Raw genomic sequence first — 26658 nt, forward strand, 5'->3', positions numbered from 1 at the left:
ATTATTTTTCGCATGAAAAAAATCCTAAATTTAATTAACAAATTGTATGTTGGTATCCTTTACTATTCAACTTAAGGTAGAGCTTTTAAAAACATCAATAATATTCCATCAGTTCCTGACGCTGAGTCACTTTAGTGATCTATTCCTTATGGTCAAATTTGCTGATACACCATCTTTTTACTACCAGCAAAAAAGTAAAGTAATAAGCGTGTTCAAAACTGATTTAGATTACTAAAGAAACTATATATGTATAAAAAAAGCAAAATCTTGAGTTTTAACCGCATTCTTGGGTACCAAATTTAATCTTTATGGTCGTTTTATTGAAAAATACACTTGTTCCAGTAGTTATTCTCGCTAAACTGAGTGAAGTTATATAATCTACAATGTTTATTGAACCTTGTCACGGTTCAAAAGGCTACTTTAAGAAACGTTTGAGGTATTCCAGGCCCTCCAAATTACCCTGGAAATCTGAATTTCATGACTACATTTATTCCAGTAGTATTTCTTGCTAAACTGAGTGAAGTTATATAATCTACAATGTTCACTGAACTTTCGCACGTATCAATAGGATGTTTTAAAGAACGTTTGGAGTATTCCGGGCCCTCCAAATTATCCTGGAGTTCAGAACTTCAGGGCTACACTTATTCCAGAAATTTATCTCGCTAAACTGAGTGAATTTATAAAATCTTTCCTGTTCACTAAACTCATGCATCAATAGGCTGTTTCAAGGAACGTTTGGGATATTATAGGTGCTCCAAATTATCCTGGAGTTCAGAACTTCAGGTCTACACTTATTCCAGTATTTTTTCTTGCTAAACTGAGTAAAGATATATAACTTACCATGTTTACTGAACCTTGTCACGGATCAATAGGCCAATTCAAGGAACGTTTGGGGTATTCTAGGCCCTCCAAATTACCCTAGTGTTCGTAACTTCAGGTTTACATTTGTTTCAGTAATTTATCTCACTAAACTGAGTGAAGTTATATAATCTAACATGCTCACTAAACCATTTCAAGGAACGTTTGGGATATTCCAGGCCCTCCAAATTACCCTGGAGTTCAGAACTTCAGGTCTGCACTTGTTCAAGCAATTTATCTCGCTAAACTAAGTGAAGTTATAAAATCTAACATGTTCACTGAATTTTCTTACGGATCAATTAGATGTTTCAAGGAACGTTTGGGGTATTCCGAGTCACCCAGATTACCCTGGAGTTCAGAAATTCAGATCTACAATTGTTCTAGTAATTTTTCTTACTAAACGATGAAGTTATTTAATGTTCACTGAGCTTTCTCACGAATCAAAAAGATATTTCAAGGAACGTTTGGAGTATTCCAGGCCCTCCATATTCCCCTGGAGTTCAGAACTACAGGTCTTCCCTTGTTCCAGTAATTTTTCTTTCTAAACTGAGTGAAGTTATATAATCTACTATGTTGACTGAACCTTCTCATGGATCAATATGCTGTTTCAAGGAACGATTGAGGTATTTCAGATCCTTCAAAATTTCCCCAAGACTTCAGAACTTCAGATCTACTATTTTTCCAGTAATATTTCCTTCTAAACTGAGTGAAGTTATATAATCTACCATGTTCACTGAACCTTCTCACAGACCAATTTCAAAGAACGTTGGTGATATTCCAGGCCCTCCAATTTGCCCTGGAGTTCAGAACTTCAGGTCGACCCTTGTTCCAGTAACTTTTCTCGCTAAAATGATCAAAGTTTTCCCTTTGGGGCCGGCACGGTCATTTATGACCGCAGTCGGCAAATGGCTGTATAAAATGAACCAATGAATAAAATTTACTGTCTTCGGAAAAGTCCTTGCAATTATACTTCCCTGTCAGGGAAAAATTTTAGGTGTATGCCTTAATGTCCTACTTGGCAACCTAGAACATCCTGAACATGCAGAAGTCTGACAAATAGAATAATTAGTATAAAAGTAGCTTAAAATGCCTTTTGTAAATACAATTGATGTTCGTACTTGGTAATACATACCTATTATGTCAAGAAAAACGCTGCTTCACATGCCTTTTCATGTCCTGGGATATCCTACGACGTTCAGACTATCCCGAAGCTCAATTCTCGAAATTTACAGCAGTAGTTGCTTGCGCTAGAAATAATCAGCGATGCCAGATTTCTTTGGAAATCATTCCGTAGACGAAAAGTGATAAACGGGGGGAGAGATCCCCGGCATTGCAATTCCGTAGATTTCCGTTGGAAAAATCCGTAAATTACCGTAGAATAATGAGAATTTCCGTAGCTTTCTGTAGAAAATATACATTTTCCGTAGAATTATCTTACGGATCCGTAGAAAGTGCTCAATTCCGTAGATCTACGGAAATTTCCGTAGATCTGGCAACGCTGCAATTAATAACATTTTCAACTCAAACGGAATCTATTGACCTCTGAGAATCTCAAAAGCTTTTTCAAACTATCCTGGAGCTCAGAACTTGTGGCAGTGTTTTTTTTTTCGCTAAATAGAGTTCAGTTATAAAATCTACCAGGTTATATAGGGCCCCCATAGCCGAAGCTGTAAAGACGCGGGTATTCAACATGACCATGCTGAGGGTTCCGGGTTCGATTCCCGGTCGGTCCAGGATCTTTTCGTAATGAAAATATTCTTGACTGCCTTGGGCATAGAGTAAAGGGTGTTCACGATGAAATTGCCACACACAAAATTCGAGTTTTCATCCGATTGCCATCAAAACTTCAGGGATTGAGAAATAACTATTAAACTTCATTTTACCATTTTACTCGTATTTTATTAACAGTCCATACGTAAATGCCCGCACCTTGGCCTCAACCCCGGCCGTGAGATTCTGCACAACCTGTGAATCAACCGTTTTTTGCATGTAAACCCATACTTTCATGGACAACGAAACATATGTGAAGGCCGACATCAAACAGATCCCCGGCAACCTGTTTTTCACGGCCAAGGATAAGTTCAGCGTTCCGGAGTAAGTCCGCACTCAGAAGAGGTCCAAATTTGCGAAGAAATTCCTGGTGTGGCAAGCCATCTGCACATGGGGGAAGCGGAGTGCACCTTTCGTGACCTAGGACACGATGAACGGACAAGTGTACATGAAAGAGTGCCTCCAGAAGCGGCTGCTCCCTCTCCTGAAGGCCCACAACGTCCCAACAATCTTCTGGCCGGATTTGGCCTCATGCCACTACTCCAAGGACGTGCTGAAGTGGTATGCGGATAATAAGGTCAATTTCGTGCCGAAAATGTTCAACCCTTCCAACACTCCGGAGCTCCGTTCCATCGAGAAGTACTGGGCGATTATGAAGCAGCACCTTCTTACACACTTAAATTATTTTGCCGACCTCAGCAAACGGATTGCCGAGAATCCAAGAGCTGAGATTTCGGTAAAAAAATTGCCGAATTTCGGTAAACTTTTTACCGAAATATCGTTAATCTTGGCAAACCAAATTTTTTACCGAGATTTCGGCAAACGTTACCGAGATTCGGTAATGGGTTACCGAAATCTCGGTAAAAGTTTTGCCGAGATTCAGCAAATATTTTACCGAGATTCGGCTGTTGGATTCTCAGCAATCCGTTTTACCGTTTTTAGTCGATTTCGGAAATTAAGTGTGTAAACGACCTAAGGTAGTAAAGACAGTCGAGGAACTGAAGAAAGTATGGGTTCACATGCAAAAAACGGTTGATTCACAGGTTGTGCAGAATCTCATGGCCGGGGTTAAGGCCAAGGTGCGGGCATTTTCGTATGGACTTTTAATAAAATACGAGTAAAATGGTAAAATGAAGTTTAATAGTTATTTCTCAATCCCTGAAGTTTTGATGGCAATCGGATGAAAACTCGAATTTTGCGAATCAATTTTGTGTGTGGCAATTTCATCGTGGACACCCTTTATCTTCGTGCCTGCCACACTGTGAAACTACTCAAAGAACACTAAGCTGAGGAGCAGGCTTTGTCCCAGTGGGGACGTTACGCCAAGAAGAAGAAAAAGAAGAATCTACACTGAACTTCACTGAACACTGAAATTCAAATTCATCGTTAAACGCATGTACCATGAGCTTCTCAAGAGTGTTACGTCTGTTTGTCTGTGAAAGCACAGTAGTGACGCCTCTACACGGATAGTCATGTTGCACGATTGCAAAAAAGAAGTAGAGCTCGAGATTTGTATGACGATTACCGGATCTTTTCGTAAAGGAAAGAGTCTTGACTTTCTTGGGCACAGATTATGGGCGCATGCCTGCCACACGATATATCCATGCAAAAAGGTCATTAGCTGAGAAAGATCTCAGGTAATAAATGTGGAAGTGCTAAACTAACACTAAGCTGAGAAGCCAGCTTCTTCCCAGTGGGAACGATATGCCAAGAAAAAAGAAGAAGATTCGTCGACAAACACATATATTCAAAACGTGTTTCTACTCATTTACGCATTTAGACTCTACTGACGTTTCCACAAATTGTTCTCAAACAAAAGATGAAAAGCAGGGGGGTTGAAAATAGTATATTTTTACGTGACATAATTTATGGAAGCTTCCCAATAGATGTCGCTAATTATGACTGGAAACTTTGTCGAATACACCATGTTTCGGAAGTGCTTCGTTTCGTGGTTATTAATTTATTACCACTAAATCCTGACTCTCATCGCATTGTAGATCTTATTTATTAAACATCCCGACAAATTAGATAATCTAGAACATTCGAAATGATCTGATAATATTTGCTGAACACTCAGAAGGTTCAGAATATACGGTAGATTACAGTTCATCACCTTGTATGATGAACAAGGTTGTTATTACAAGCATAGACTTCAAGTTATGAACTCAAGAGCAGTTTGGAAGACCTAGCACCTCCCAAAAAAATATTTGTCATCATTTCTTGTTATGTTTAGCATTTTGAACACCAAAACTATTGAAAGGCGTTCAAGAAACTTTATAATAGTTCTTGGAAAAAATCAGGCCCCAAAGGGTTAATTCAAGCAGTGTTTCCAATCTTGATGATTGTCATTGTGCTTTGAGTGGTCTTCTGAAAATAAATTATTTGTTTTTCTATTGTGCTTAAAATATGACGTGGGGACTAAATCAGCAACTCTATGAAGGCGTAAGTTATTTTTATTATGAATACTTTATTATTACTTCCGTCTGGACGTACTTTAAACCTTAAAATTCTACTCATACCAGTTCCATTTAAATTTAAGATATTTTTCTTTAAAAAAAAAATGATAAAAAATGATTTTATGATGTCTGCAAATTGCTTCTCCAAAAATAACTTGATTTTTTAGCAAGCTTCTAATTGATGATGCTTTCTAAGTATAACCATTTTTTGAAAATAAAAAATATAAATTGTCGAATTTTCCTGCCGATTTTTAATAATCCTTGATTTTGATAACCTCCAAAAATCGACCGTTCTAAACGTTGTGCCTTATTAGTGTGAAATCATATTATTTTGGTAACTTTTTTATTACCACAGCATTGTACAATATTAGTCGAACGATGTACAGAAAACCGATTTCGATTTCATTGATAAATTAAAAAGATATTGCATGTCCAAAGTGTCCACTTTATAAAATGAACAGTCCTTAAATAAACATTATATAACAGTGATTTTTCTAAAAACCACTTTGCTTTCTATTTTTAGTGGAAAATTTAGGACTTTTTTCTTCTATTTTTGTGTCAATTTTAATACAATCATTTAACAAGTCAAAGAATAAAAGGAGTTGTCAAATTTGGATTGTTTTATGCATTGCAAAACTTATGAAATGGATGCAAACAATTCTTCAGATATATTTTTCAATAATTATTTACTGACGATGTAATAAGATTCATATTACAGAATTCCCGCCAACCCAATAGTAAGCAGTCTCATCAGAACCCTATCATGATTATCATCAGAATCCTCTCAGGATTCTCATCACTATTCTATCAGGATTCGCATCAGAATCCTCTCAGGATTCTCATCAGAATCCTCTAAGAATTGTATCAGAATCCTCTCAGAATTCGCATTAGAATACTCTCAGGATTCGCATCGGAATCTTCTCCAGATTTTCATCAGAATCGTCTCAGGATTCTTATCTAAATCCATTCAGGATTCTCATTAGAATTCTCACAAGATTCACATCAAAATCCTCTGAGGCATCTCATCAGGATCCTGTCTGGATTCTCATCAGGATTTTCATCAAAATTATCTCAAAATTCTCATCATCTCAAGATTCTCAACGAAGTCTTCTCAGTATTCATATCAGAGGATTTCTCAGCATTCTTTTTAATGTCCTTTAAGTTCAAAACATTCCTCCAAAACAAGTAGGTTCTAGGTATTCCTATCGGAAGGATTTTAGGAATTTCTCCGTAAATTTATAGAGATATGCATGCAATAATTTTCAAAGAATAACTCCATAAGTTCATTAAAACTTCCTCAAAAAGAAAAAAGCCTGCATATTTTGTCTGGAGTTCTCGCTGAAATTCATCCAGAGATTTTTTTTGGGAGCTGCCTAAATTAAAAATTATTCAAGATTTCGTATATGATCTCTTTTTAAAAAAATGCCAAGAATTCTTCCATAGGTTCTTCCAAGAAACTATTCAGAGATTCTTTTAAAGATTGTTCCAGGTTTTCATGATACAAACATTGGAGTGGTTCAAAAAATCGTTTTTGCTCCACACCGCTCATTCGATTCTAGATCAAATTCTGAGTGTCCTCCCAAAATATGATCTCATTCGGATGAAAACTGAGACTGCACAAGCCGTTTATAGTTTATATGGGAATAACTATGGGAAAACCAAACAATTTATTCAATCGGTCGTGCTGGACGCCCCTGTAATTAGTTATTGATTTTTGAATGCGTTGTAAAACTTTGGCTATAACTATTGGGCTGTTCTGCAGGCATCACTGGATATATGCAGTAAAACATAGTAGCCATGATTTGTGCGTGCTATCTTTCGCGCCAGGTGCTCCAATGTTGCCTGTTCAGAAGTTAAATGAGCACTGCTGAAGAATTTGTGAGTGGATATAAATCAATAACTAATTACTGAGGCGTCCGATTTGAACACGGTCTTCGGCAAAGTTGTAGCTGATGAATGTATCTCACAGTATCAACATAGCTCTAATCCCCAAGAGCACATGGGTAATTCCCATATAAACTTTGAAGGGCTTGTGCAGTCTCAGTTTTCGTCCGAATGAGCTCAAATTTTGGGAAGACACCCAGAATTTGATCTAGAATCGAATGAGCGGTGTGGAGCAAAAACGATTTTTTGAACCACTTTAACAAACATGTATATTGTTCCAAGGATTTCATCACGAGTTCCTCAGAAAAAACGTCAAAGATTTCACTGAGGAATTGTATTAGAGTTTCTTTCAGTGATTCTGCAGATAATGGCTGCAGAATCGCTACCAATTCTGTGGCTTAGTTGGGAGTCGTATGGTCGAAGCCCACCAGAATGATTCTATTATATTTCACAATTTTACAACTAAATTTGTCCAAATTGACTTTTGTGTCTACGACCTTCAGGGTTTTTTTCATTGGGGGTTCCTGATCCCCTTAGCCTCGTGGTTAAGTCAAAGGTTATTGAGCAAAGCCATGCTGAAGGTATCTGGGTTCGATTACTGGTCGATAAAGAATCTTTTCGTAATGGAAATTTACTTGACTTATTTGGACATATAATATGGGCGTGCCTATCACATGATAAACCAATGCGTAAATAGCAACATTGGCAAAGAAATCTCTCAGTTAAAAACTGTGGAAGTGCTCTTAGAACACTTGCCGAGATGCAGCTGCGTCCCCAACTTTGGGGACGTTATCATAGTAAAAAACAAGAAGATCCTTGTAGATGGAGTATTCTTATAAAATCCTTGCAGAATATTGTATGTATGATTTTTCTAAAAATCTTTGGCAAAAGTCTGAACCATAAAACCGCTAAAAACTTCAAAAGTATTCCGTCAACATTTGAAATAATCAACTTATTAAGCATCTGCAAATAAATTCGTCAATGATCTAGAATCTTAACAGGACTTCGTTGTTAACGCCGAGAGTAACCCAAAGATCTCATGAGAACGTCATAGAAGATTTGAGGAAATATGCATCAACGTTGTTTCACGCAGTTTATTAATAATCAAGAAAAACCTATTAAGAATCCATTTTCAAGAATCATTCCAAAAATCCATTCGGCAGTTATCTGAAGCAATACTTGGGAACATTCCAAAATAATTAGAATATCTGTCATTGTCTTCTGAATCCAACGAACACTAATCTTTGTTTTCGCATGGAATCCCAGTTCAAAAACCATATAATGCAGAAGTAACCTCTTTATAGGTTTTTAACTTCATAGAACAATGCCCTCGCCATAGCTCTCTACATACAGTTTTCGTGGCATCAGCAGCTTCGACAGCCCCTTCCCGACTAGAAAAAGCGTCTCGGGTCAACAACGCAAACAAAGCTCTCGCTCTTTTTACAAACGGCATCCGTTGGCCACATTTCCGGCAGGATCCGGAATGCAAGCTCACTTTTTCTCTCTCAACAGAAAAACCATCCCAGTGTTCCCCGGTGCCAAAAGTCATAAATGAAAATTTATGGCACTTGCCAGATAGCTCTTTATATTTTTTCGTCCAAAACCACTTGAGAAGTGTGAGCTTAGCTTCCCAAACACTCGCAAACGCAAACACATGCCCCATTTTCCCAACTTCCCGACCTACCTACTCACTTTTGCCTGAGTTGCATTTTGCGAGTTTCCTCTGGATTTAGGATTCCGGACGCATTTCATCTGGAGAAAAACGACCAGAAAGGAATTTCGAAGTAAGGACTATGACAAAATGAACTTGGAACATTCGGAGTCCTGTACTTTTTTAATAACTGTGTTCTCAATCTTCAAACCTAATGGTTGTTTGAGAATTTGTAAAGAAATTATTGTAACATGAGCAGTGTCGGTAGACTCACACTCAAATCTCAATTAATACGTTCTCCCGCGAGAGCAAATTCATTTGAGATCTGCTTCGTCAAACTCACGCATGAGATTTTGATGCAAAATCACTCGCTCACACTCATACCGTAAAAAATGATTAAATCATAAAACCCAACGTTATTGTTTGTATTAGAAACTGCGATTAAATTCTGAGAAGAGAGAATTTCTCACTTATCGCTCTCTGTAACAACCATGATTTGCAGCACATATTGAGAGCCTGTTTATCGTATACTGCTACAGCTCTGTTTAGATTGGGGGTTTAGCAGTGCATGATAAAATCCATCTAAACATGCTCCAGCCCAGAGGGATACTTTTGCTATCACATGTTATCGTGAAAGTAAAACAAAACACCTACCACAATGGTAAATAAGTGAGAAAAATTGATGCTGTTATCGCTCTCTCTACGGGATTCTCGTTCGCTGCTGTTTTTTATCAAGCTTATATCAACTTGCGATACATTGCCATTCATGGACCGCTACAGATGGAATGTTTTTCTTCGCTTGCTCTTGATCGTGTTTTTAAATCAACTGAGAACGAGTTCTACAATGCCTGATTAGAATGGTTTGTTTCTAGCAGAAAGGTAAATAATTCTCGCGTAACTTTTCAAAAGGACCTATCCAACATGGACTGGACATCCAGGATGCATTGGTTTTGAAATTTTGATTTTTGAATCTTACAAGTTCAGTTCGTCACAGTTCTTATCTGAATCGTCTTATGAAAACGGAATTTCTCCAGCAGCTGGATAGGGGCCCTAGAGGAAGGGTAGTGATCAATGTGAACTCCAGTGGAAACACATTCCCCGAAAGGCCATCTGCAGTTGTTAAAATGTGATTGAAAACAAAAGTTGCACGGGGGTCGCTGGGGAACCGTCCTGAATCAGTAGGCGAAGGCAAATCGGGATGGTAAACGGGATACGTGGAATGTCCTCTGCGAGACCAGACCCGCTGGCGGCGGTTTTGATGGGGACGAGCATCGAAGGATAGACGGTGGATTTAATGGGAGCGGGCTAAAGTGTTTTTCCGGAGCTGGCTTTCAGCGCCTACGGATGAAGAATCGTTGCGGGAGGATTGTTTTCCGGTTCAACGACAAGTTCGGAGAATCTGTGGGGTGGTGTTTACTTATCTGGGAAGCATTTTTCTTGGAAACGTTACATCGATCAAGCTAGATTAGATTTGAAACTAAGTTATCTACTAGAAACCTTGAAGGATATATTATCATTCCCGTAGGAAGAAGTGGCATTTCTGTGAGAAAAGTCAATTGAACACTTTTAAGAAAGCTACACATATTTTTGGAACAGCTTGTTATTCGAATGGGATTCCAACACCGGGTACCCCCGTTGGTTTGACCACATTTAACCCTCTAATACCCAAATTTTTATTTTCGATCTATATATCATTTTTAGTTATCTAAAATCGTTCTAAACACGTTTTGGGCAATGATTTATTTTTATTAGCAAATCTATGAATTTTGGTTTTTGATTTTTATAATTTTTATTTTTGAACATCCCTATCCTTTTTCATTTTTTTTTTTTTTTTTTTTGAAGCCTCTTCTAGTTACTGATTTTTGGCAATGATAAAAATTCAAGTTTTTGTAATACTTTAAAAAATGTTAAATTTTTAATTTTTTTCTGGGATTATTTTTATTTTCCGTGTAATTAACGAAAAAACAGGTTTGAAATTATTTTAATACCACCAAGCTTTCCTTCTGTGAATGGTTGATGGTAGAAAAATATAAAAGGTACGATTTTTAATATGACACGTTAAATGAACCCCAGGCATTTGCAGGTTATATAAGAATACAATTCTTCAAACAATTTTCAAAAATACAAAAAAGTTTCAAAAGTCATAAAAAACTTTTCTTATATGCGTGTTATGATTCAAGGTTTAAACCAAAAATAAAATCATTTTGATATCCGAGCTACGAAAAAATACACAAAATTCCAAAGTGTACCCCGTCTAAAGGCGGGGTTGGGTATTAGAGGGTTCATCTGAACACTTTTTAATTTGTACCCTGCTAATTTGCACATCGTTCAGATTAAAAATGGTGCAAACGTCATTTAGCTCATGGAACGGAGCAGGATTGGGAAAAAATGTAGGCAAAAAGCCTTGAAAATTGCAAAACACCCGTTGTTAAGGGCAACGCAAAATTACTGTAGAAAATTGTTCTATTTCCTACTGCATTTCCCGCATTTAGAGCCTTCAAAGACATTAAGGCCGTCATTCGTTGGTGACTTTTCAGTTTGCAATTTTAAAGTGAAAAAACTCAGTCTGGATAGTTTATATTGACTTGGAAATGTATCACTGTACACGCTGACATGCATGAAGTATGCTGATATTTTTTCAGCTGTGTCACTGCAAAACCAACTTTTTTTTTATTTGAAATCTTGATATGAATTAGCAACAATCATCAATAATGCGTGCAAATTTCAATGACTTCGCCTTAACGATTTAGAAAATTTATTCACCCTTCACAGGCTACTTGATGAGATTCACGTTTTTGAACTACTGTACTGGGAAGAGCCACGTGATTTTCGCGAAATTCAAGCCTACTACTATTACCATTCCCAGCACTGGAACGGAGTAAAGTGGAATGGCATGCTGTGGACCGGAAAGCAGAATCAAAACAAAACGTTTCTAGGGTGACTAGATTTTCAAAATAAAAATGAACCCGGATGGGCAAACCTGAGCTACCGTTCAAATTAACGGGGGTGTACGGTATACTCTTTCATAGATATTAACTCTCTAATACTCTATTTTTTTTATTTCTGATCGAAACATCATTTTTCGCTGTCTAAAATCGATCTGAACACATTTAGAGCACTGATTTATTTTTGTTTGTGAATTTGCTTTTTCTATTTTTTATACTTCAATATCTCTATACTTTTTCAGTTTTTTTGGGTACCTTTTTTGACAATAATAAACAAAATGTGGTTTGAAAATATGATTTCTTTTTCTAAGGCATATTTCATTTTCCGTGTAGTTAACGGAAAAACTGTTTTGGATAAACCCTCTAACAAACAAATTTTTATTTTCGATTTAAGTATCATTTTTCGCTGTCCAAAACCTCAACACGTTTTGGACAACGATTTATCTTTATTCGAAAATTTACGAATTTTGGTTTTTGATTTTTCTAGTATTTATTTTTGGACATCCCTATCCTTTTTTTCCTATTCTTGAAGCTTCTTCTGGGTACCAATTTTTACAATAATAAAAATGTGATTTTTTGTAGTAATTTTAAAAATACAAAATTTCCTTTTTTTTCTGGAATATATTTTATTTCCCGTTTAAGTAACGAAAATCGAATTGGAATCAATTCATTTCCATCTTTTTGTGTGAAAGGTTGATTGTAGAAAAATATACAATATACTTTTTTTCTATAACACGTTAAAATAGACCCAGCCATTTGTAGGTAATAAAATAATTATAATTTTCAAACATTTTTGACAACTCCAAAAATGTTTCAAAAGTCGTATAAAACATTCCTAATATGCATGTTATGGCCCAAGGTTTGAGCCAAAGATAAAAACCATTTCGATTTACGAGCTAAGAAAAATAAACACACAAAATTCCAAAAGGTATCCCATCTTAAAGCGTGGTTGGATATTAGAGGGTTAAATTTAATATCACTATATCTGTGATAAGTTGATTGAAGAAAAATATGAAATGTTCGAATTTTTAGATTACACATTCATAAAAATCAAGCATTTGTACGTTATAAAATAATACATTTTTTCGAACATTATTCTAAAATACAATAAGGTTTTCAATTTCACAAAAAAAAACTTTCCTGATATGCCTGTTATAGCACAAAGGTTAAGTAAAAAATAAAATCATTTTGATTTCCGAGCTAAAAAATACACAAAATTCGAATTTCCTAATCAACCTAAAATACAACATGTTTGAACCCAGAAATAATTCTCGCAAATCTGCTAATTACTACAAAATAGAATTATACAGCCGATCCACGAAAAACCGATCTAGTGGGTCACCGAATTCCATAAAAATTTGCTTTTTTGTTCCTTGTTCGAAACAAGGATACACGTGTTTTTGGATTTTTTTTATTAGGGTGGACCATTTCCGAAATAGGGTGACCAGAAAAAATCGCGATCTTGCTAATTATTTTAATTTTTTTAAATATTATAACTTTTGAACCGCTGGTCCGATTTTAAATTTTCTTGAACGAAATGAAAGCTAAAGATTTTGATTTTTCAATATATATATATAAAATTTCACAAATATTGTTTTTACATGAAAAAAATCAAAATTAAAAAAAACTTAATTTTTGAACAGCTCAACCGATTTATAATCTTTTTTTATGGAATAAAAGCTTAAGATTTCAACTTTTCAGAAAAAAATAGAACTTTGAAATCAAAAATTACTTAAAAAAATATAAACACTTTCTAGTTTTTCAGGAATTTTTTTTATATTTTTTCATGTAAAATTTTATTTTTTCAGAGTTCTATACTTTTTTTAAAGTTGATCTTAAGCTTTTATTCCTTAAGAATCGTCACAGAATTATTGTCAGAATATTATCAAAATTATCAAATCATCACAGGATTCGCATTACAATCCTCTCAGGATTCTTATCAGAATCCTCTCAGGATTTTTATCAGAATCCTCTCAGGATTCTCTTCAAAATGCTCTCAAATCTCTCATCAGAATCCTCTTAGTATTCGCATCCGAATCCTCTCAGGATTCTCTTAGTATTCGCATCCGAATCCTCTCAGGATTCTCATCAGAATCCTCTCAGGATTCTCATCAGATTCCTCTCAGGATTCTCATCAGAATCCTCTCAGGCTCCTAATCAGAATCCTCTCAGGATTCTCATCAGAATCCTCTCAGTATTTGCATCCGAATCCTCTCTGGATTCACATCAGAATTCTCTCAGGATTGTCATCAGACTCCTCTCAGGATTCTCATCAGAATCCTCTCAGGCTCCTAATAAGAATCCTCTCAGGATTCTCATCAAAATCCTCTCGCGATTCGCATCATAATTCTGTCAGGATTCTCATCAGAATCCTCCAAGGATTCTCATCAGAATCGTCTCAGAATTCGCATTACAATCCTCTCAAGATTCTCATCAGAATCCTCTCAGGATTTTCATCAGAATCCTCTCAGAATTCTCTTCAAAATGCTCTCAAATCTCTCATCAGAATCCTCTCAGTATTCGCATCCAAATCCTCTCAGGATTCTCATCAGAATCCTCTCAGGCTCCTAGTCAGAATCCTCTCAGGATTCTCATCAAAATCCTCTCGCGATTCGCATCATAATTCTGTCAGGATTCTCATCAGAATCCTCCAAGGATTTTCATCAGAATCGTCTCAGAATTCGCATCACAATCGTCTCAGGATTCTCGCGAGATTCACATCAAAATCATCTTACGATTCTCATCAAAATCGTTTCGCTTTGTCATGCCTCCTTTCATCTAACTAGGGTTTCAATGCTAGTAATGGACCCCTTAGTAGCCGACATTCATTCTACACGCTTTCCCGCAATGATATCTTAGACGCATATACGTTTTGTGGAGCCTAACAACAAATTCAATGTCTTTACTTCATAGTACGTCTATGAAACATACAAAATCATTCGATTTTTCTAGCGAAATATGCATTTGAAAAACTGTTGTCCGAATGCCTATTATGGACCCTCCCGGGGTCCATAATAGGATTGTTTACAAATTTGACGTTGCGTATTATGGACCCTCCATTTGATTCCCATGTAATCCGGCTCGCTGCCGACGAGCCTATTATGGACCCACCTGGAAATGCGTATTATGGACCCTCTTGTGTGGTTTCATTTACAAAACTGTTCAAATGTCTGTATTTATGCGTCTCAAACCAAATATTTTGCCTGAAACTGCTGACCAACAATGTAATCGAAGTTCCCCCGGTGGATTTTCATAGGAATAAAGTTGCTTTGAGAGTTAATTTTACGTTTTTCTGTAGGGGGTCCATAATACGCAAAGGGTCCATAACCGGCATCGACTCCCTAGGTAGTACAATCAAAGTAAAATATCGTTCCCAGGGAAAGCTACTAACTAGATATAATACCTAAACGCTGTCGAGTCGGAAAACCGTTTATCCGTAAAACTGCCAAAGCTAGTTAAGTTCCCCCCGTTCAAAACCCACGACGGAGCTCACATTTCCGTTGACTCACTCAAGCTGCGATGGAAACAAATGGCAAGATGAATTGGTTCCGGTTTTTCGATCTGCACGTGCACATCGGTAGCCCCGTAATGTGTGCTCTACTGGACGACGCGGACAGGTGCCGATGAAACTCGATAGCTATTTAGTTAGCCATGGTGACCCAGCAGAAAATTTTCAACCCACGAGCGAGCGGAACGAGCGCTTCTTCGTTGACCGAAACCTAACGAGAAAAGTTTTGTCTTTTCGGGAAAATTTCCCACTACGGGGAAATCCAAAAATGGCAAATCATGTCCGGCGTTTCGTTCGGAACTATTTCCTTGGCAGCAGCGATGGCTGATCCGGGGGAGGCATGATTTTTCCCACGTCACTCAAATGTGTTTCCGCTGGCGAATTCTAGTAAGCGTGATGATAAGTGGTTTTTTTGCATGGGGAAATCCAAGAGGGATATGGAGGAAGTGCAAAGCAGCACATATTGGTGCCACTTGCTGGCTTGATCGATGATTTGCAACACGAAACATCTGACAGCTTCATCCATGGGCACGTACTGCTGCTGAAGCATGTTTACTGCCACAAATGGTTAGCGGTCTGATTTGGATGCAGCAATGAGACTTATTTTCATTTGGGAAATGATAAATATAATACAGGCACCTAAAAATATGAGATCATAAACATTTCACAAGCCAATCACTAATCAATTGACTATTTTATCTATTTTCCCAAAATTTCATCCAAAATTTTCTTATGTAATCTGTATTTTCAAAGTTTAATTTAAAATTCTTTCAAAAATCACTTACAAATTAGAGATTTCTCCATGGATTTCTTAGCAATTCATACAAAATTTCCGCTTCAAGATGTCAGCAAGGAATTTCTTGAAGGATACCTTCAGGAGTTCTTCTTCTTCTTCTTTCTGGCGTTACTTCCCAACTGGGACAGAGCCTGCTTCTCAGCTTAGTGTTCTTATGAGCACATCCACAGTTATCAACTGAGAGATTACTAGGCCAATGACCATTTTTGCATGTGTATATCGTGTGGCAGGTACGAAGATACTCTATGCCCTGGGAATCGAGAAAATTTCCAACCCGAAAAGATCCTCGACCAGCGGGATTCGAACCCACGACCCTCAGCTTGGTCTTGCTGAATAGCTGCGCGTTTACCGCTACGGCTATCTTAGAATAACTCATCAATTTGTTGAAGCTTTTTGCCATTAATTCTAAAGACATTCTCATATATTCTATCAGCAGTTCTTCCAAAAACTTGTGGAGTATTTTAACAGGAATCTTCGAAGAACTTTACCGACGATCCAGACAACCAGAAGTCGCATGAAAGTTCACGTAATAACTCGTTAATGCATACAAATTACATCAAACCCGCAAAACACGGTTGATAAAATCGGCAGATTGATGAGTTTCCTCGCATGAAATGCTTTTTTTCTGAGTTCGTTTATACATTTTGTTTCGTCCCGTACACTCGCACAAAGTAAGTCGCATCAATCCGTAGCAGCTGTCAAATCAACATTTGTTATCATATGTTAAGTCGCATAGGATCACAGGTTAGTTCGGTTGAACATTTATACACACGCATTGTATGCTATGATGCATCACATAATATATGCACGTATATCGCCTCCACTTTTGTATGTAGAAGGCCTTTTCGCGACATCTTAAAAATGAAATTTTGCACATACAAAGCCTCCAGATGATATCGTTATACGTACATTTTGGTTGTCTGGGGATGCCTTTAAGCATTTCTTTATGTAAGATCATAAGAATAAATCAGATTTTTTTAAGTTTTTCTTGAAATACTTTGAGAATAATTAAAGCTATTCTTCCAGGAATTTCTTCAAAAAGTTTTTAGGTATTACCTTATTAAGTTCTACCGAAAATCTTACTGGCATCTCTATATAATGTTGCATTTCTTAAAGGCTTTATCATGAGTATTTTTTATAAATGTATCTTTTCAAATTCATTCACGAGAACCATTGGAAAAGTTCTACAGCTGTTAATGTAAGAAGAAGTAAGAAGAGTCTCATCTAACAATTTTCCTGAAGTTCTACAGAGGATCCTTAAAAAGTTCCAGAAAATTTGTAAAGGCATTTCAGAATTTTCTTAAAGATTTTACGAAAAATTCAACCGGTTGATCCTCTAGAGATACATTAGGATTAGACCCAGAGAATGAGATTCTTGGATTTCATTACCTTTCCGTCGTCGCGCGGTTTGCCACCGTCAGAACCACCACGCTACTATTGTGAACGAAAAGCGAGTTTTTTTCAACAGTGTTTTACAAAATACAACAACGCGACGACTGACGTGTTAAATGTTACCTCAGAAAATTCTGGAAAAATCTGAAATAAATTCCTTCAGAAAATTCTTGTGTATTCATCTGAGAATTTTTGAGAAAGTTCATGTTTGAACTGCTGATCTTTGATTTGAATTCTGAAAGTATGCTGAAAAGAGTCTCAAGAGTAGCTTCTGAGCAAGTTCCTGTAATATTTTGGAAGGTTTCCTTAATATATTATTTAGAAAGTTTTTAGATGAATCGTTAAGTGAATTTAAGAGATCTGGAAGATGCACCACTGGAATAGTCAATTGTACTAATTCTTAAAGAAGTAAAAAAGAAAACCCTAAATGAGCTTTCAAAGATGTTCTCACAGGTACTGACTACGTTTGGAGTTCCTCAAGATAGGGATCTAATGAGACATTTTTGTAGTAAAATAGATAGTAGTTGTAAAGATATTCTTGAAAAATCTAATCTTGATTAAAAAACGCTTCTTTAAAAATATTGAAAGTAGAATTCTTTGCCGAAAATTTTGAGAAATCCTTAGCAAATTACAAAACCAAACCCTTGAAATAATTTATGGCGGAATCTTTGCTTAAATTTCTGGAAAAAAAAGAAGTCATGAGGTTATAGTATCAAAACCTCTGATAGTATCCAATCAGGTTTTTGTACCTAGAATAGTCTTCCTTGAACAAATCATTTAAAGCATTTTTACATAAATTCTCAAATACCAGAACTCAAGACTACAAATTGAATCCCAGGAATATAACTGGAATCCCAGAATCCACACGAGACTCTCAATACCTACACTGGAAACACAGAATGCACACTAAAACACCAATATCAGCATGTCAATCCCATGATTCTCACTGATATCCCTGGATCCACTGGAATCTCAGTATCCACACTGCAATCCTAGGACCTACACTACAAACTTAGAATCCACACTGGAATATGTATCAGGATCCACACGAGATCACAATCCACACTGAAATCCCAGAATCCACATTGGCTTCCTAGGATCCATACTGCAATTTTAGGATTCACATTGAAATCCCGATATGAAATACCAAAATCCAAACTGGAAAATATAGGATACGGAATCCCAAAAACAACTCTGGAATCCCAGGATCCACACTAGAATCCTGCGATCCACACTGGAATCCTGCGATCCACACTGGAATCCTTCGATCCACACTGGAATCCTGCGATCCACACTGGAATCCCAGATTCCACACTAGAATCTCAGGATCCATACTGGAATCCCAGAATCCACACTGGAATCCTGCGATCCGCAATACAGTCACAGGATCTTCACTAAAATTCTACGATCCATACAAAAATCCCAGGGTCCACACTGTAATCAAATAATCTACACTAGAATCCCAGAATCTACATTGGAATTCCAAGTTCTAAACTGGAATTTTGCGATCCATTTTACAATTCTTGGATCCACACTACAACCACAATATCCACACTGGAATCAAAGGATCCACACTGAAATACATCCCAACCTCTTTTTACGACCGTTATCGGGGTGTCGTAAAAAGAATCGATCGTACAAAAATCAAGGTTATAATTATGTTTTTGAAACATGCAACGTCGAGATGGGGAAATACTGATCCGAGATATTCGGCAAAGTTAAAGCACAGATTGAGAACTTTACAAAATTTTCATATTCTGATAATAGACAGCAACACTGCTCAAATGTTATCAAAAGAGCCAATTATGCCGATATCATTAAATTTAAATGATAATGATACCGAATGTTCATCAAAGTCGATGTAATACTTCCTATTGCATGTCATACAGTCAGCTGAATCAAAAATGTTGATATGGCTGGCAACACTGTTTAAGAAGAGTTATGAGAAGTTCATATTAAATTTGAGTGAAATAGAAAAAAATAGGATTCTCAGTAAGATAGGAATACTCTTCAACTGTAATCCAGTTTTTTATGAAAGTTTAAAAATTATGACGTAGCGGGCAACACTGCTCAAGTCAAAACAATTATACTCAATATATCTAATTTTCTGCACGTTATTTAGAACCAATCTTGGAGCAAAATTTAAGTACGCATTTTTTATTACGCATTGCGTTTGGGAAAGCGAAACACAATCATTCTTATGCTGGAAACACTGATAAAATGGTGGCAGTGTTCGGCAAAGTTGTTCAGTAGCTCAAGGGTTGACATTATTTGGGCAAAAGGTTTCAAAATCGTACCAACAGGCAGTGCTAGTGAGCATGAACATTTTGTTTTGCGGATATCTCTGTAGTCTGATCAATTGGAGTGATGGCGTCTTGGACAAAGTTGTTCAGTAGCTACAAGGCTATCATTGTGTAAGCCATTTTATTCAAAGTTTTGCCACCAGGTGGCGCTAGTGAACATGAAACTTTTGTTTTGCAGATATCTCAGGAGCCTTCCTGAAGCTTTCCGAAGACACTGTAGTAATTGATTTACTGAACAGCTTTGTCAAAGGCGTCATCTTTCTAAGTAGTCAAGATCCTGAGATATTTGCAAAACTGAAGTTCAATACTTACTAACGTTACCTGTTGGAAAAATCTCCAATCTCTCGGCTATAATAATGATAGACCTTGTGCTACTGGACAACTTTTCCTCACTGGCTTTCACAGTCCATTCTACAATTTTTCATTAATCTCTGATTTGGAAACCACGCTTAATGTAATAATGGTGATGCCGACAAGAGCTGCTTCCAAAACAAGCCAAACAATAAATAAATATTTTGTACTTACAGCGCAACCTAGTGCAAGAAAACTGAATTAAAAATCCTAACATTAGACTGTCATTGAACTCTTTCACAACTTTTTAGAAGATACCATGTATCCATTTTGTCTAAAAAATAACTGTATTCATAAAAATAACTGATCTCAAAATAAATTACTGGGCATTCGAGGCTTCTGATCTCAAAATAGATCACGTTAATGGGTACTAAAACAAAACATTTTAAATGTTTAAAATGTATCGAAATTCGCTTGTCATAGAATACAACAGGAATAGAACAGAACAAAAACAGTGTCAATATTCTAGTTGAAAATAGACACAGAGCACATTGTGTGAAAAAAGTTTCTAATAAGCATTAGTTGCATTTAAGAATATTACATACTTGAAATGTCGTTGATGTAATAAACAACTCAAGCTCAACTCATCTCATCTTCCACAAATTTTCGTTCAACATTCCCGAAACATTATCTCAATCATCGCACCGCCAATTCCCCAACGAAAAAAGAAAACTTCCCCCACAAAAGCACCATATCTCGATTGCCGTAAATTTTCCCCGTCATGACACCATTGCAATGGCAACGATCGATGATGGTTGGCAGGTTGGCTGCTGGTCGTCAGGTTCCTATCAAATTCGCTTCATCTTTTATCGGTATACTGCGAAAACTCCGAACAATCAGTGACAGCGAACGAACGCGCTCAAAGTTCTGTAGCTACCAGTTCTCTCAGAAGATTTCTGTTTACGTTGGGCAAACGGGAGCTTATTGTGCACTGGTCCCCACCAAAGTGCCCAAAGGGGGTACGGAGTAAACCGAAAACGAAAAATAACAGAACCGCAGCTACACAGTAAAAAAATAAAATTAACGTCTGTCACAATAACGGTGAATAATTATATCATTTATGTATATTTATGTAACCAGTCGACGACTGTTAAAAATCGGAGTATGGCAATTGATAACACCGATGTAAGATATTAAAAAAAACGTAAAAGTTTGATCGGGATTCGAACTCTGGTCTAGCGAGTAGGGGGTCATGCACAAATTACGTCACGCTCCAAGGGCGGGGAGGGGGTCGAGCCAAGCGTGACAAGCCATACAAAATTTTCGAAGGACTCATACAAAAAGTGTGACAAAGGGGGGGGGAGGTGGTCAAAAAGTTGAAATTTAGCGTGACATAATTTGTGTACCATCCCTAGGAGTCACGTTCGATAGCTTTGGGTTATTACAATTTGATACAAGTTCAGTCTTGCTACACGAAATGGGTTTCATGGCATTTTCGTCAATCTAATTCGATTACGTTTCAAGTGAATTATTTTTGTAAAATATATGTGATCTAAATCACTTACGTTAATTGTTTTTTGCTGTGCTGCTTGACGGACTCTCGGTTGTTTGTATTCGCCCACCATTTAATGGCCGGCGGGGAAATTTTCCACAAATTCTTGGCGAAGTTCACTTGATGATAGTGGACCGAGACCGGCAGTGGACCCACCGTATTATGACGATTATCCTTTCGATAAAGATGAGGAAACAAAAGCGCATGCCGAAACTCAAAGACAAAGAAGTCGTCGTTGTTTGGTTGGGACTGAGATTAGAGAGCAGGGTTTTTGATGCCCTCGGGGAGGAGGAAACTTCTGGGAAAGTGGGATCTTGCAAGGGCGAAGCCGATTTGACGAATGCGTGTGTGTGGGTTGATTTTAAATAGAAGCGACGTAATATGAAATTCTACTCACCTCGTCGTATCTTCCAGAAAGGAGATATATCGGTAGTACTGCGGTCGCTTAACTTTGCAGAACTGGAAAAACAGTTCCCGTCCGATGGGCTGCTGATCAATTACGTAACCGTAACTTACATCTGGAAAAGGGAGGAAAAAAGTACAAATTAGTTATGAATTTTGATTTTGGTTCTATCCCCACTTATTCAAAATATGTAATTGTCGATGATGTACAAGTTTCATTTTGAATGTTTCTAGAGCAATACTTTTAAAACATGTTTGAACTAATACAAGTCGAGTCTAGTACACGACACTGAAGACGGCCTTACAGTTGAGGTCGAAATACGCGTATTTGTCAAAGGATACAAACTCTAGTGGAATTAAATAGTATAGTACTAAATTCGGTTTTTTCATCTACTTAAGTTTGAACTAATCTGTATAATCTTCTGAGAGATTGTTTTTAAAACTTAATATAGTGTCACAAAAAAATTTGAGTTAGAATAATGTGCTAAAACAATAAAAACAAATAAAATCCTGAAAATTACAAATTAAATTACAAAATTAAAAGAAATAATTATAAATAAAATGTTTATGAGAATGGAGTGTAGCCCAGGTTTCAGTTTATGCAAGGAAGCAAAAGGTACCGCCAATCGTGGTCAGTATTTACGAATTTTGAGGATTCACTTACTTACTTTGAAGATTATCAAATAAGACAGCAGTTTGATAACAGCCCTTAGAGATCGCGAGCTACTTCTCGAACATCTTGAAGAGAATAGTCATAAGTTTTTCACTTATGATGACAAAACTGAACGCGCTGTCCTCTAGTAATGAACTTTTTGAAAAAGTTTGTTTGCTATTTACAAGTTCGAATTCCATTCGGCCGCTCACCAAACTTTCACGTGTAACAAATTTGATCGAGTGTTTCAAGTGCTTTTACATAATCAACACAGAACATGTTGTTAATCACTACCAAGAACCACTCCAGCCCATTCCATGAACCCATGAAAGGATGCCAACAACAGATGATGAACTTCCATCAATGTGTCACCAATCAAGCGAAAACTTCTCCACATCTCCTCACGTTTCCACCTGTGGCCTAATGAGCGCTGTCATTTCCCTCAGGTGTCTGACGAGGGTTCCCACAAGTCAAGTTTTCCCACGTCATGTACCACAATTTTCGTCTAATTTGTCACTAATCTACGCTCATTTTTTTGTTTTGTGCTCAACACTCTCGGGCACTCTTTCATCTCGGAAAACTCGTTGCTCAAGTTTTGTGCATTTTTTGCCGAGAACAACCTGATGTCGTTGATGAGGCAATGGTGGGGGTAGGCAGAATTAATTATGATTTTCCTAACAAAGGCAAACAAGCGTGCTTTATGGGCGCACTCAATGGCGGTCGAGTCCGGAACAGGAAACGGAACGACGGAGGAAAACCGCCGTCATATCGGACGTTCAATGTTCAGTAGGGCGGTTCGAATTGCAAAAAATATTTGAAATTCCATCTCAAGACGAAAACTATGCAAAATAAGTCGAAATTATTAGAAATCGTGCCTCGATAATACCAAATAACCAAATAAAACCAAATTGATAATCTTTGATATGGAGTAAATTTTATTTAAAGCGACCATTTTTCACACAAACATAAATGCTTATTTCTCAAAAACGGTTGCACCAAAATGGCTCATTTTCTCACAACAGAATTCCATCAAAATATTGTTTCGTAAAGCGAATAACCAAACAAGAGAAGAATAAATCTGTAGCCTGAGATATTTACGTTGGTTATGGCGTCGGCCTCCTAAGAAATTCCGGAATATCTCCGGATCTAGAAGACCATTGATGAAAATCGACATTAATTCGAAAATTAAAAGAGTTGTTTGTAAATTTGTGAAACATTTTTTATGTGCAAAATATATAAAGTTATCCCAATTTTAGAATGTTTTTATTATAAAAAATGATGCTGCTAGTAGAAGGGCTAAATCACCAGCGAAAATGTTGAAAATTTCATAAAACCCAAGTTTTATCGTAAGTATTACAAGGAAGATATAAGAGATTGGATTTCTAAGCAGTTTTTGTAATTTGAACCACCCTAATGGTTGGGTCCTTCGCAGATGGATGCATTTCTTTTCTTTTTTTCGGGCTGCCACCCATTGTGACCCAAGCGCCGAGACAAGAGACGAGCCTTCCAGTGTTTTAATTATGTAATCGTCTGACGACTGCCTCGTTAAGCTCTTGTCTTCTTTGTGTAACCTTTTCCGTTTTTCGAATTGGAAAAACGTCCGGCAAGCGAGCGAGCTCTGAGCTGATGTATTTCTTTGCTGGAAAAAGTTCGCCATGTTTAACAATGGGGTAAGTTAGTTTATTGACTTGGCAAACAGGGAAATTTTTAACAATGACGACTCAGAGTTTGGTAGTACTTATTTTTTGCGATGAAGCGTTTGGACGTTATTTTTAATCTTGATTCAGGAAATACTGGATTCGTTAAGATTACCTTAAAGGATGCGGCCTAAATAAGTTAATCGTCAAGAAAACTTTCTTTGATAAGAAGATGGGGCGTCAACGCATAACTATTCTGAAAAAAGAATCCTAGGCTAATCGGGAATATTTTGTAGGCAAAAATGTTCTTGTTTACCATGGGTACAGAGTGGCATAAGGAAAAATGACAAAACATAGAAAAGATAAAAATAAAATTTGCCTTTAAAAAGATTTTCGACCTTTTGACCCTTCACTCTTCTACTCTTTGACCTTTTGTCATAGATTCATACAGAGTATTATGAACTGTATTTTACGCAGAAAAAAAAACAGATTTCTTAATGAAATCTTTCAATTGATAACAGTTGAAGTGCTACCTGAACATCTAGAAATAATTATAAAAAGAAGAGCTCACCAGGAAGAAGCCAATGCCTTTCAATGTTTCAATCTTTATTATTTTTTTATAGAATCTCGTCAAAATCTTCAATGTGTCTGTCAAGAAGCTCAAGGTATCTTCTGAATTTCGCTGGGACATCGCAAATCATATACCTAAAATCTTTTGAAAGTTTGATCACATTTATTTATGGCATTTCTAGTGTTACTTTTTAAAAGGACACAAGTAACATTGAGAGATTGTCTCCTGTCTCGCTCTCTTACGATTGTAACAATGCAGTACTAAAGCTTTTGAAAAGATTTTCACTATAGATCAGAAGACAATGTCCTTGGCTAGCATATCATATAAAAAACGCAACAAAAGAGGTTAATGTGGGTCAGTTATTGATAAAAAAGAGTAAACAAAAAGAGAGCCTCTCAATGTTAGTTAGGTCTTTTTGAAAAGATACGCGACAATTTGCCAAAGATCACGTCATGAATAATTCAATAATCTCCTATGAAATTTAGATTCATCTGAGAAAACTGTGAAGATCTCGTCATCAAAAATCTCGGTTTGAATATCACGTTGTTACCCGCAGAAATAGAATGGTAATTATTTATAGAGATCGCCAAGGATCGCACAAAGCAGATGCCATGAACGACTGTAGGAATCATTGAGGCATCTCACCAGCAACCTGTCATCAATTTAATCAGAAATCAACCAAACATTTCATTCAGAATCTCCAAGATTTCACCAGGAATCCGCCGAAGTTTACCGAAGCAATATATTTTAAATCTATCTAATATTCTTCATTTTTTCCAAAAACTTTGGTTCAGACAATTTTATGCAACTGTATTCTTTTATTGATTCTATTGATTCAATAAAGTATTTGAGTGAGATATCACTACAGGAAACGATTTATTTGTCGCATTAACGATGTCGTAAATATCAATTGACATTCTCAAAACAAGCTTTCGTCATACATCATTTATTTAGTTAACATCTACACAGATAACACTGAATCAACAATTTCACGCCACAATACTCGGTTCGTGGCCGCATCTCTCCATCCTCGGTTCTGCCCCACGCTCGCCAAATCGATACGCACTTGATCCGCCCACCTAGCTCGCTGCGCTCCACGCCTTCTTGTACCAACCGGATCCGAAGCGAATACCATCTTTGCAGGGTTGCTGTCCGGCATTCTTGCAACATGCCCTGCCCATCGTATCCTTTCAGCTTTGGCCACCTTCTGGATACTAGGTTCGCCGTAGAGTTGGGCGAGCTCGTGGTTCATCCTTCGCCGCCACACACCGTTCTCCTGCACACCGCCGAAGATCGTCCTAAGCACCCGACGTTCGAAGACTCCAAGTGCTTGCAGGTCCTCCTTGAGCATCGTCCACGTTTCATGCCCATAGCCCGGCCTTATGAGCGTTTTGTACATGGTACATTTGGTGCGGGCGTGAATCTTTTTTGACCGCAGCTTCTTCTGGAGGCCATAGTAGGCCCGACTTCCACTGATGATGCGCCTCCGTATTTCACGACTAACGTTATTGTCAGCCGTCATCAAGGATCCAAGGTAGACGAACTCGTCGACCTCCTCGAACGTATCCCCGTCTATCGTAACACTGCTACCTAGGCGAGCCCTGTCGCGCTCGGCCCCACCACCTAGCATGTACTTTGTCTTGACCGTATTCACCACCAGTCCAACTTTTGCTGCCTCGCGTTTCAGGCGGGTGTACAGGTCTGCCAACTTTTCAAATGTTCGGCCGACGATGTCCATATCATCCGCGAAGCAAACAAATTGACTGGATCTCGTAAAAATCGTACCCCGGCTGTTAAGCCCGGCTCTCCGCATAACACCTTCTAGCGCAATATTGAGCAACAGGCACGAAAGTCCATCACCTTGTCGAAAAAACATTATCCGATGACGTCTTCCACAGGGAACGATGATATTGGCAATATTCAAATGTCAAAGTTACGTGATATTTATGAAATTTAATAGCACTGGTTCTGACACAGACTACATATGAAA

The 26658-nt window shown here is 37.3% G+C and overlaps 1 protein-coding gene across 5 annotated transcripts in view; it reads right to left on the reverse strand.

Annotated features, from left to right (window-relative positions):
* The window catches only part of LOC5567507 (G protein-coupled receptor kinase 2), a 353686-nt gene that overhangs the window by 134981 nt on the left and 192047 nt on the right, over positions 1-26658 (reverse strand). For all 5 annotated transcript variants that reach the window (XM_021837716.1, XM_021837714.1, XM_021837712.1 and 2 more), the window contains one exon: positions 21804-21924. In XM_021837716.1, coding sequence (XP_021693408.1) covers positions 21804-21924 — 121 coding nt within the window. The remainder of the gene's footprint in view (positions 1-21803; positions 21925-26658) is intronic.

Source organism: Aedes aegypti, chromosome 1 (genome assembly GCF_002204515.2).
Source record: "Aedes aegypti strain LVP_AGWG chromosome 1, AaegL5.0 Primary Assembly, whole genome shotgun sequence".
Lineage (NCBI taxonomy): Eukaryota > Metazoa > Arthropoda > Insecta > Diptera > Culicidae > Aedes > Aedes aegypti.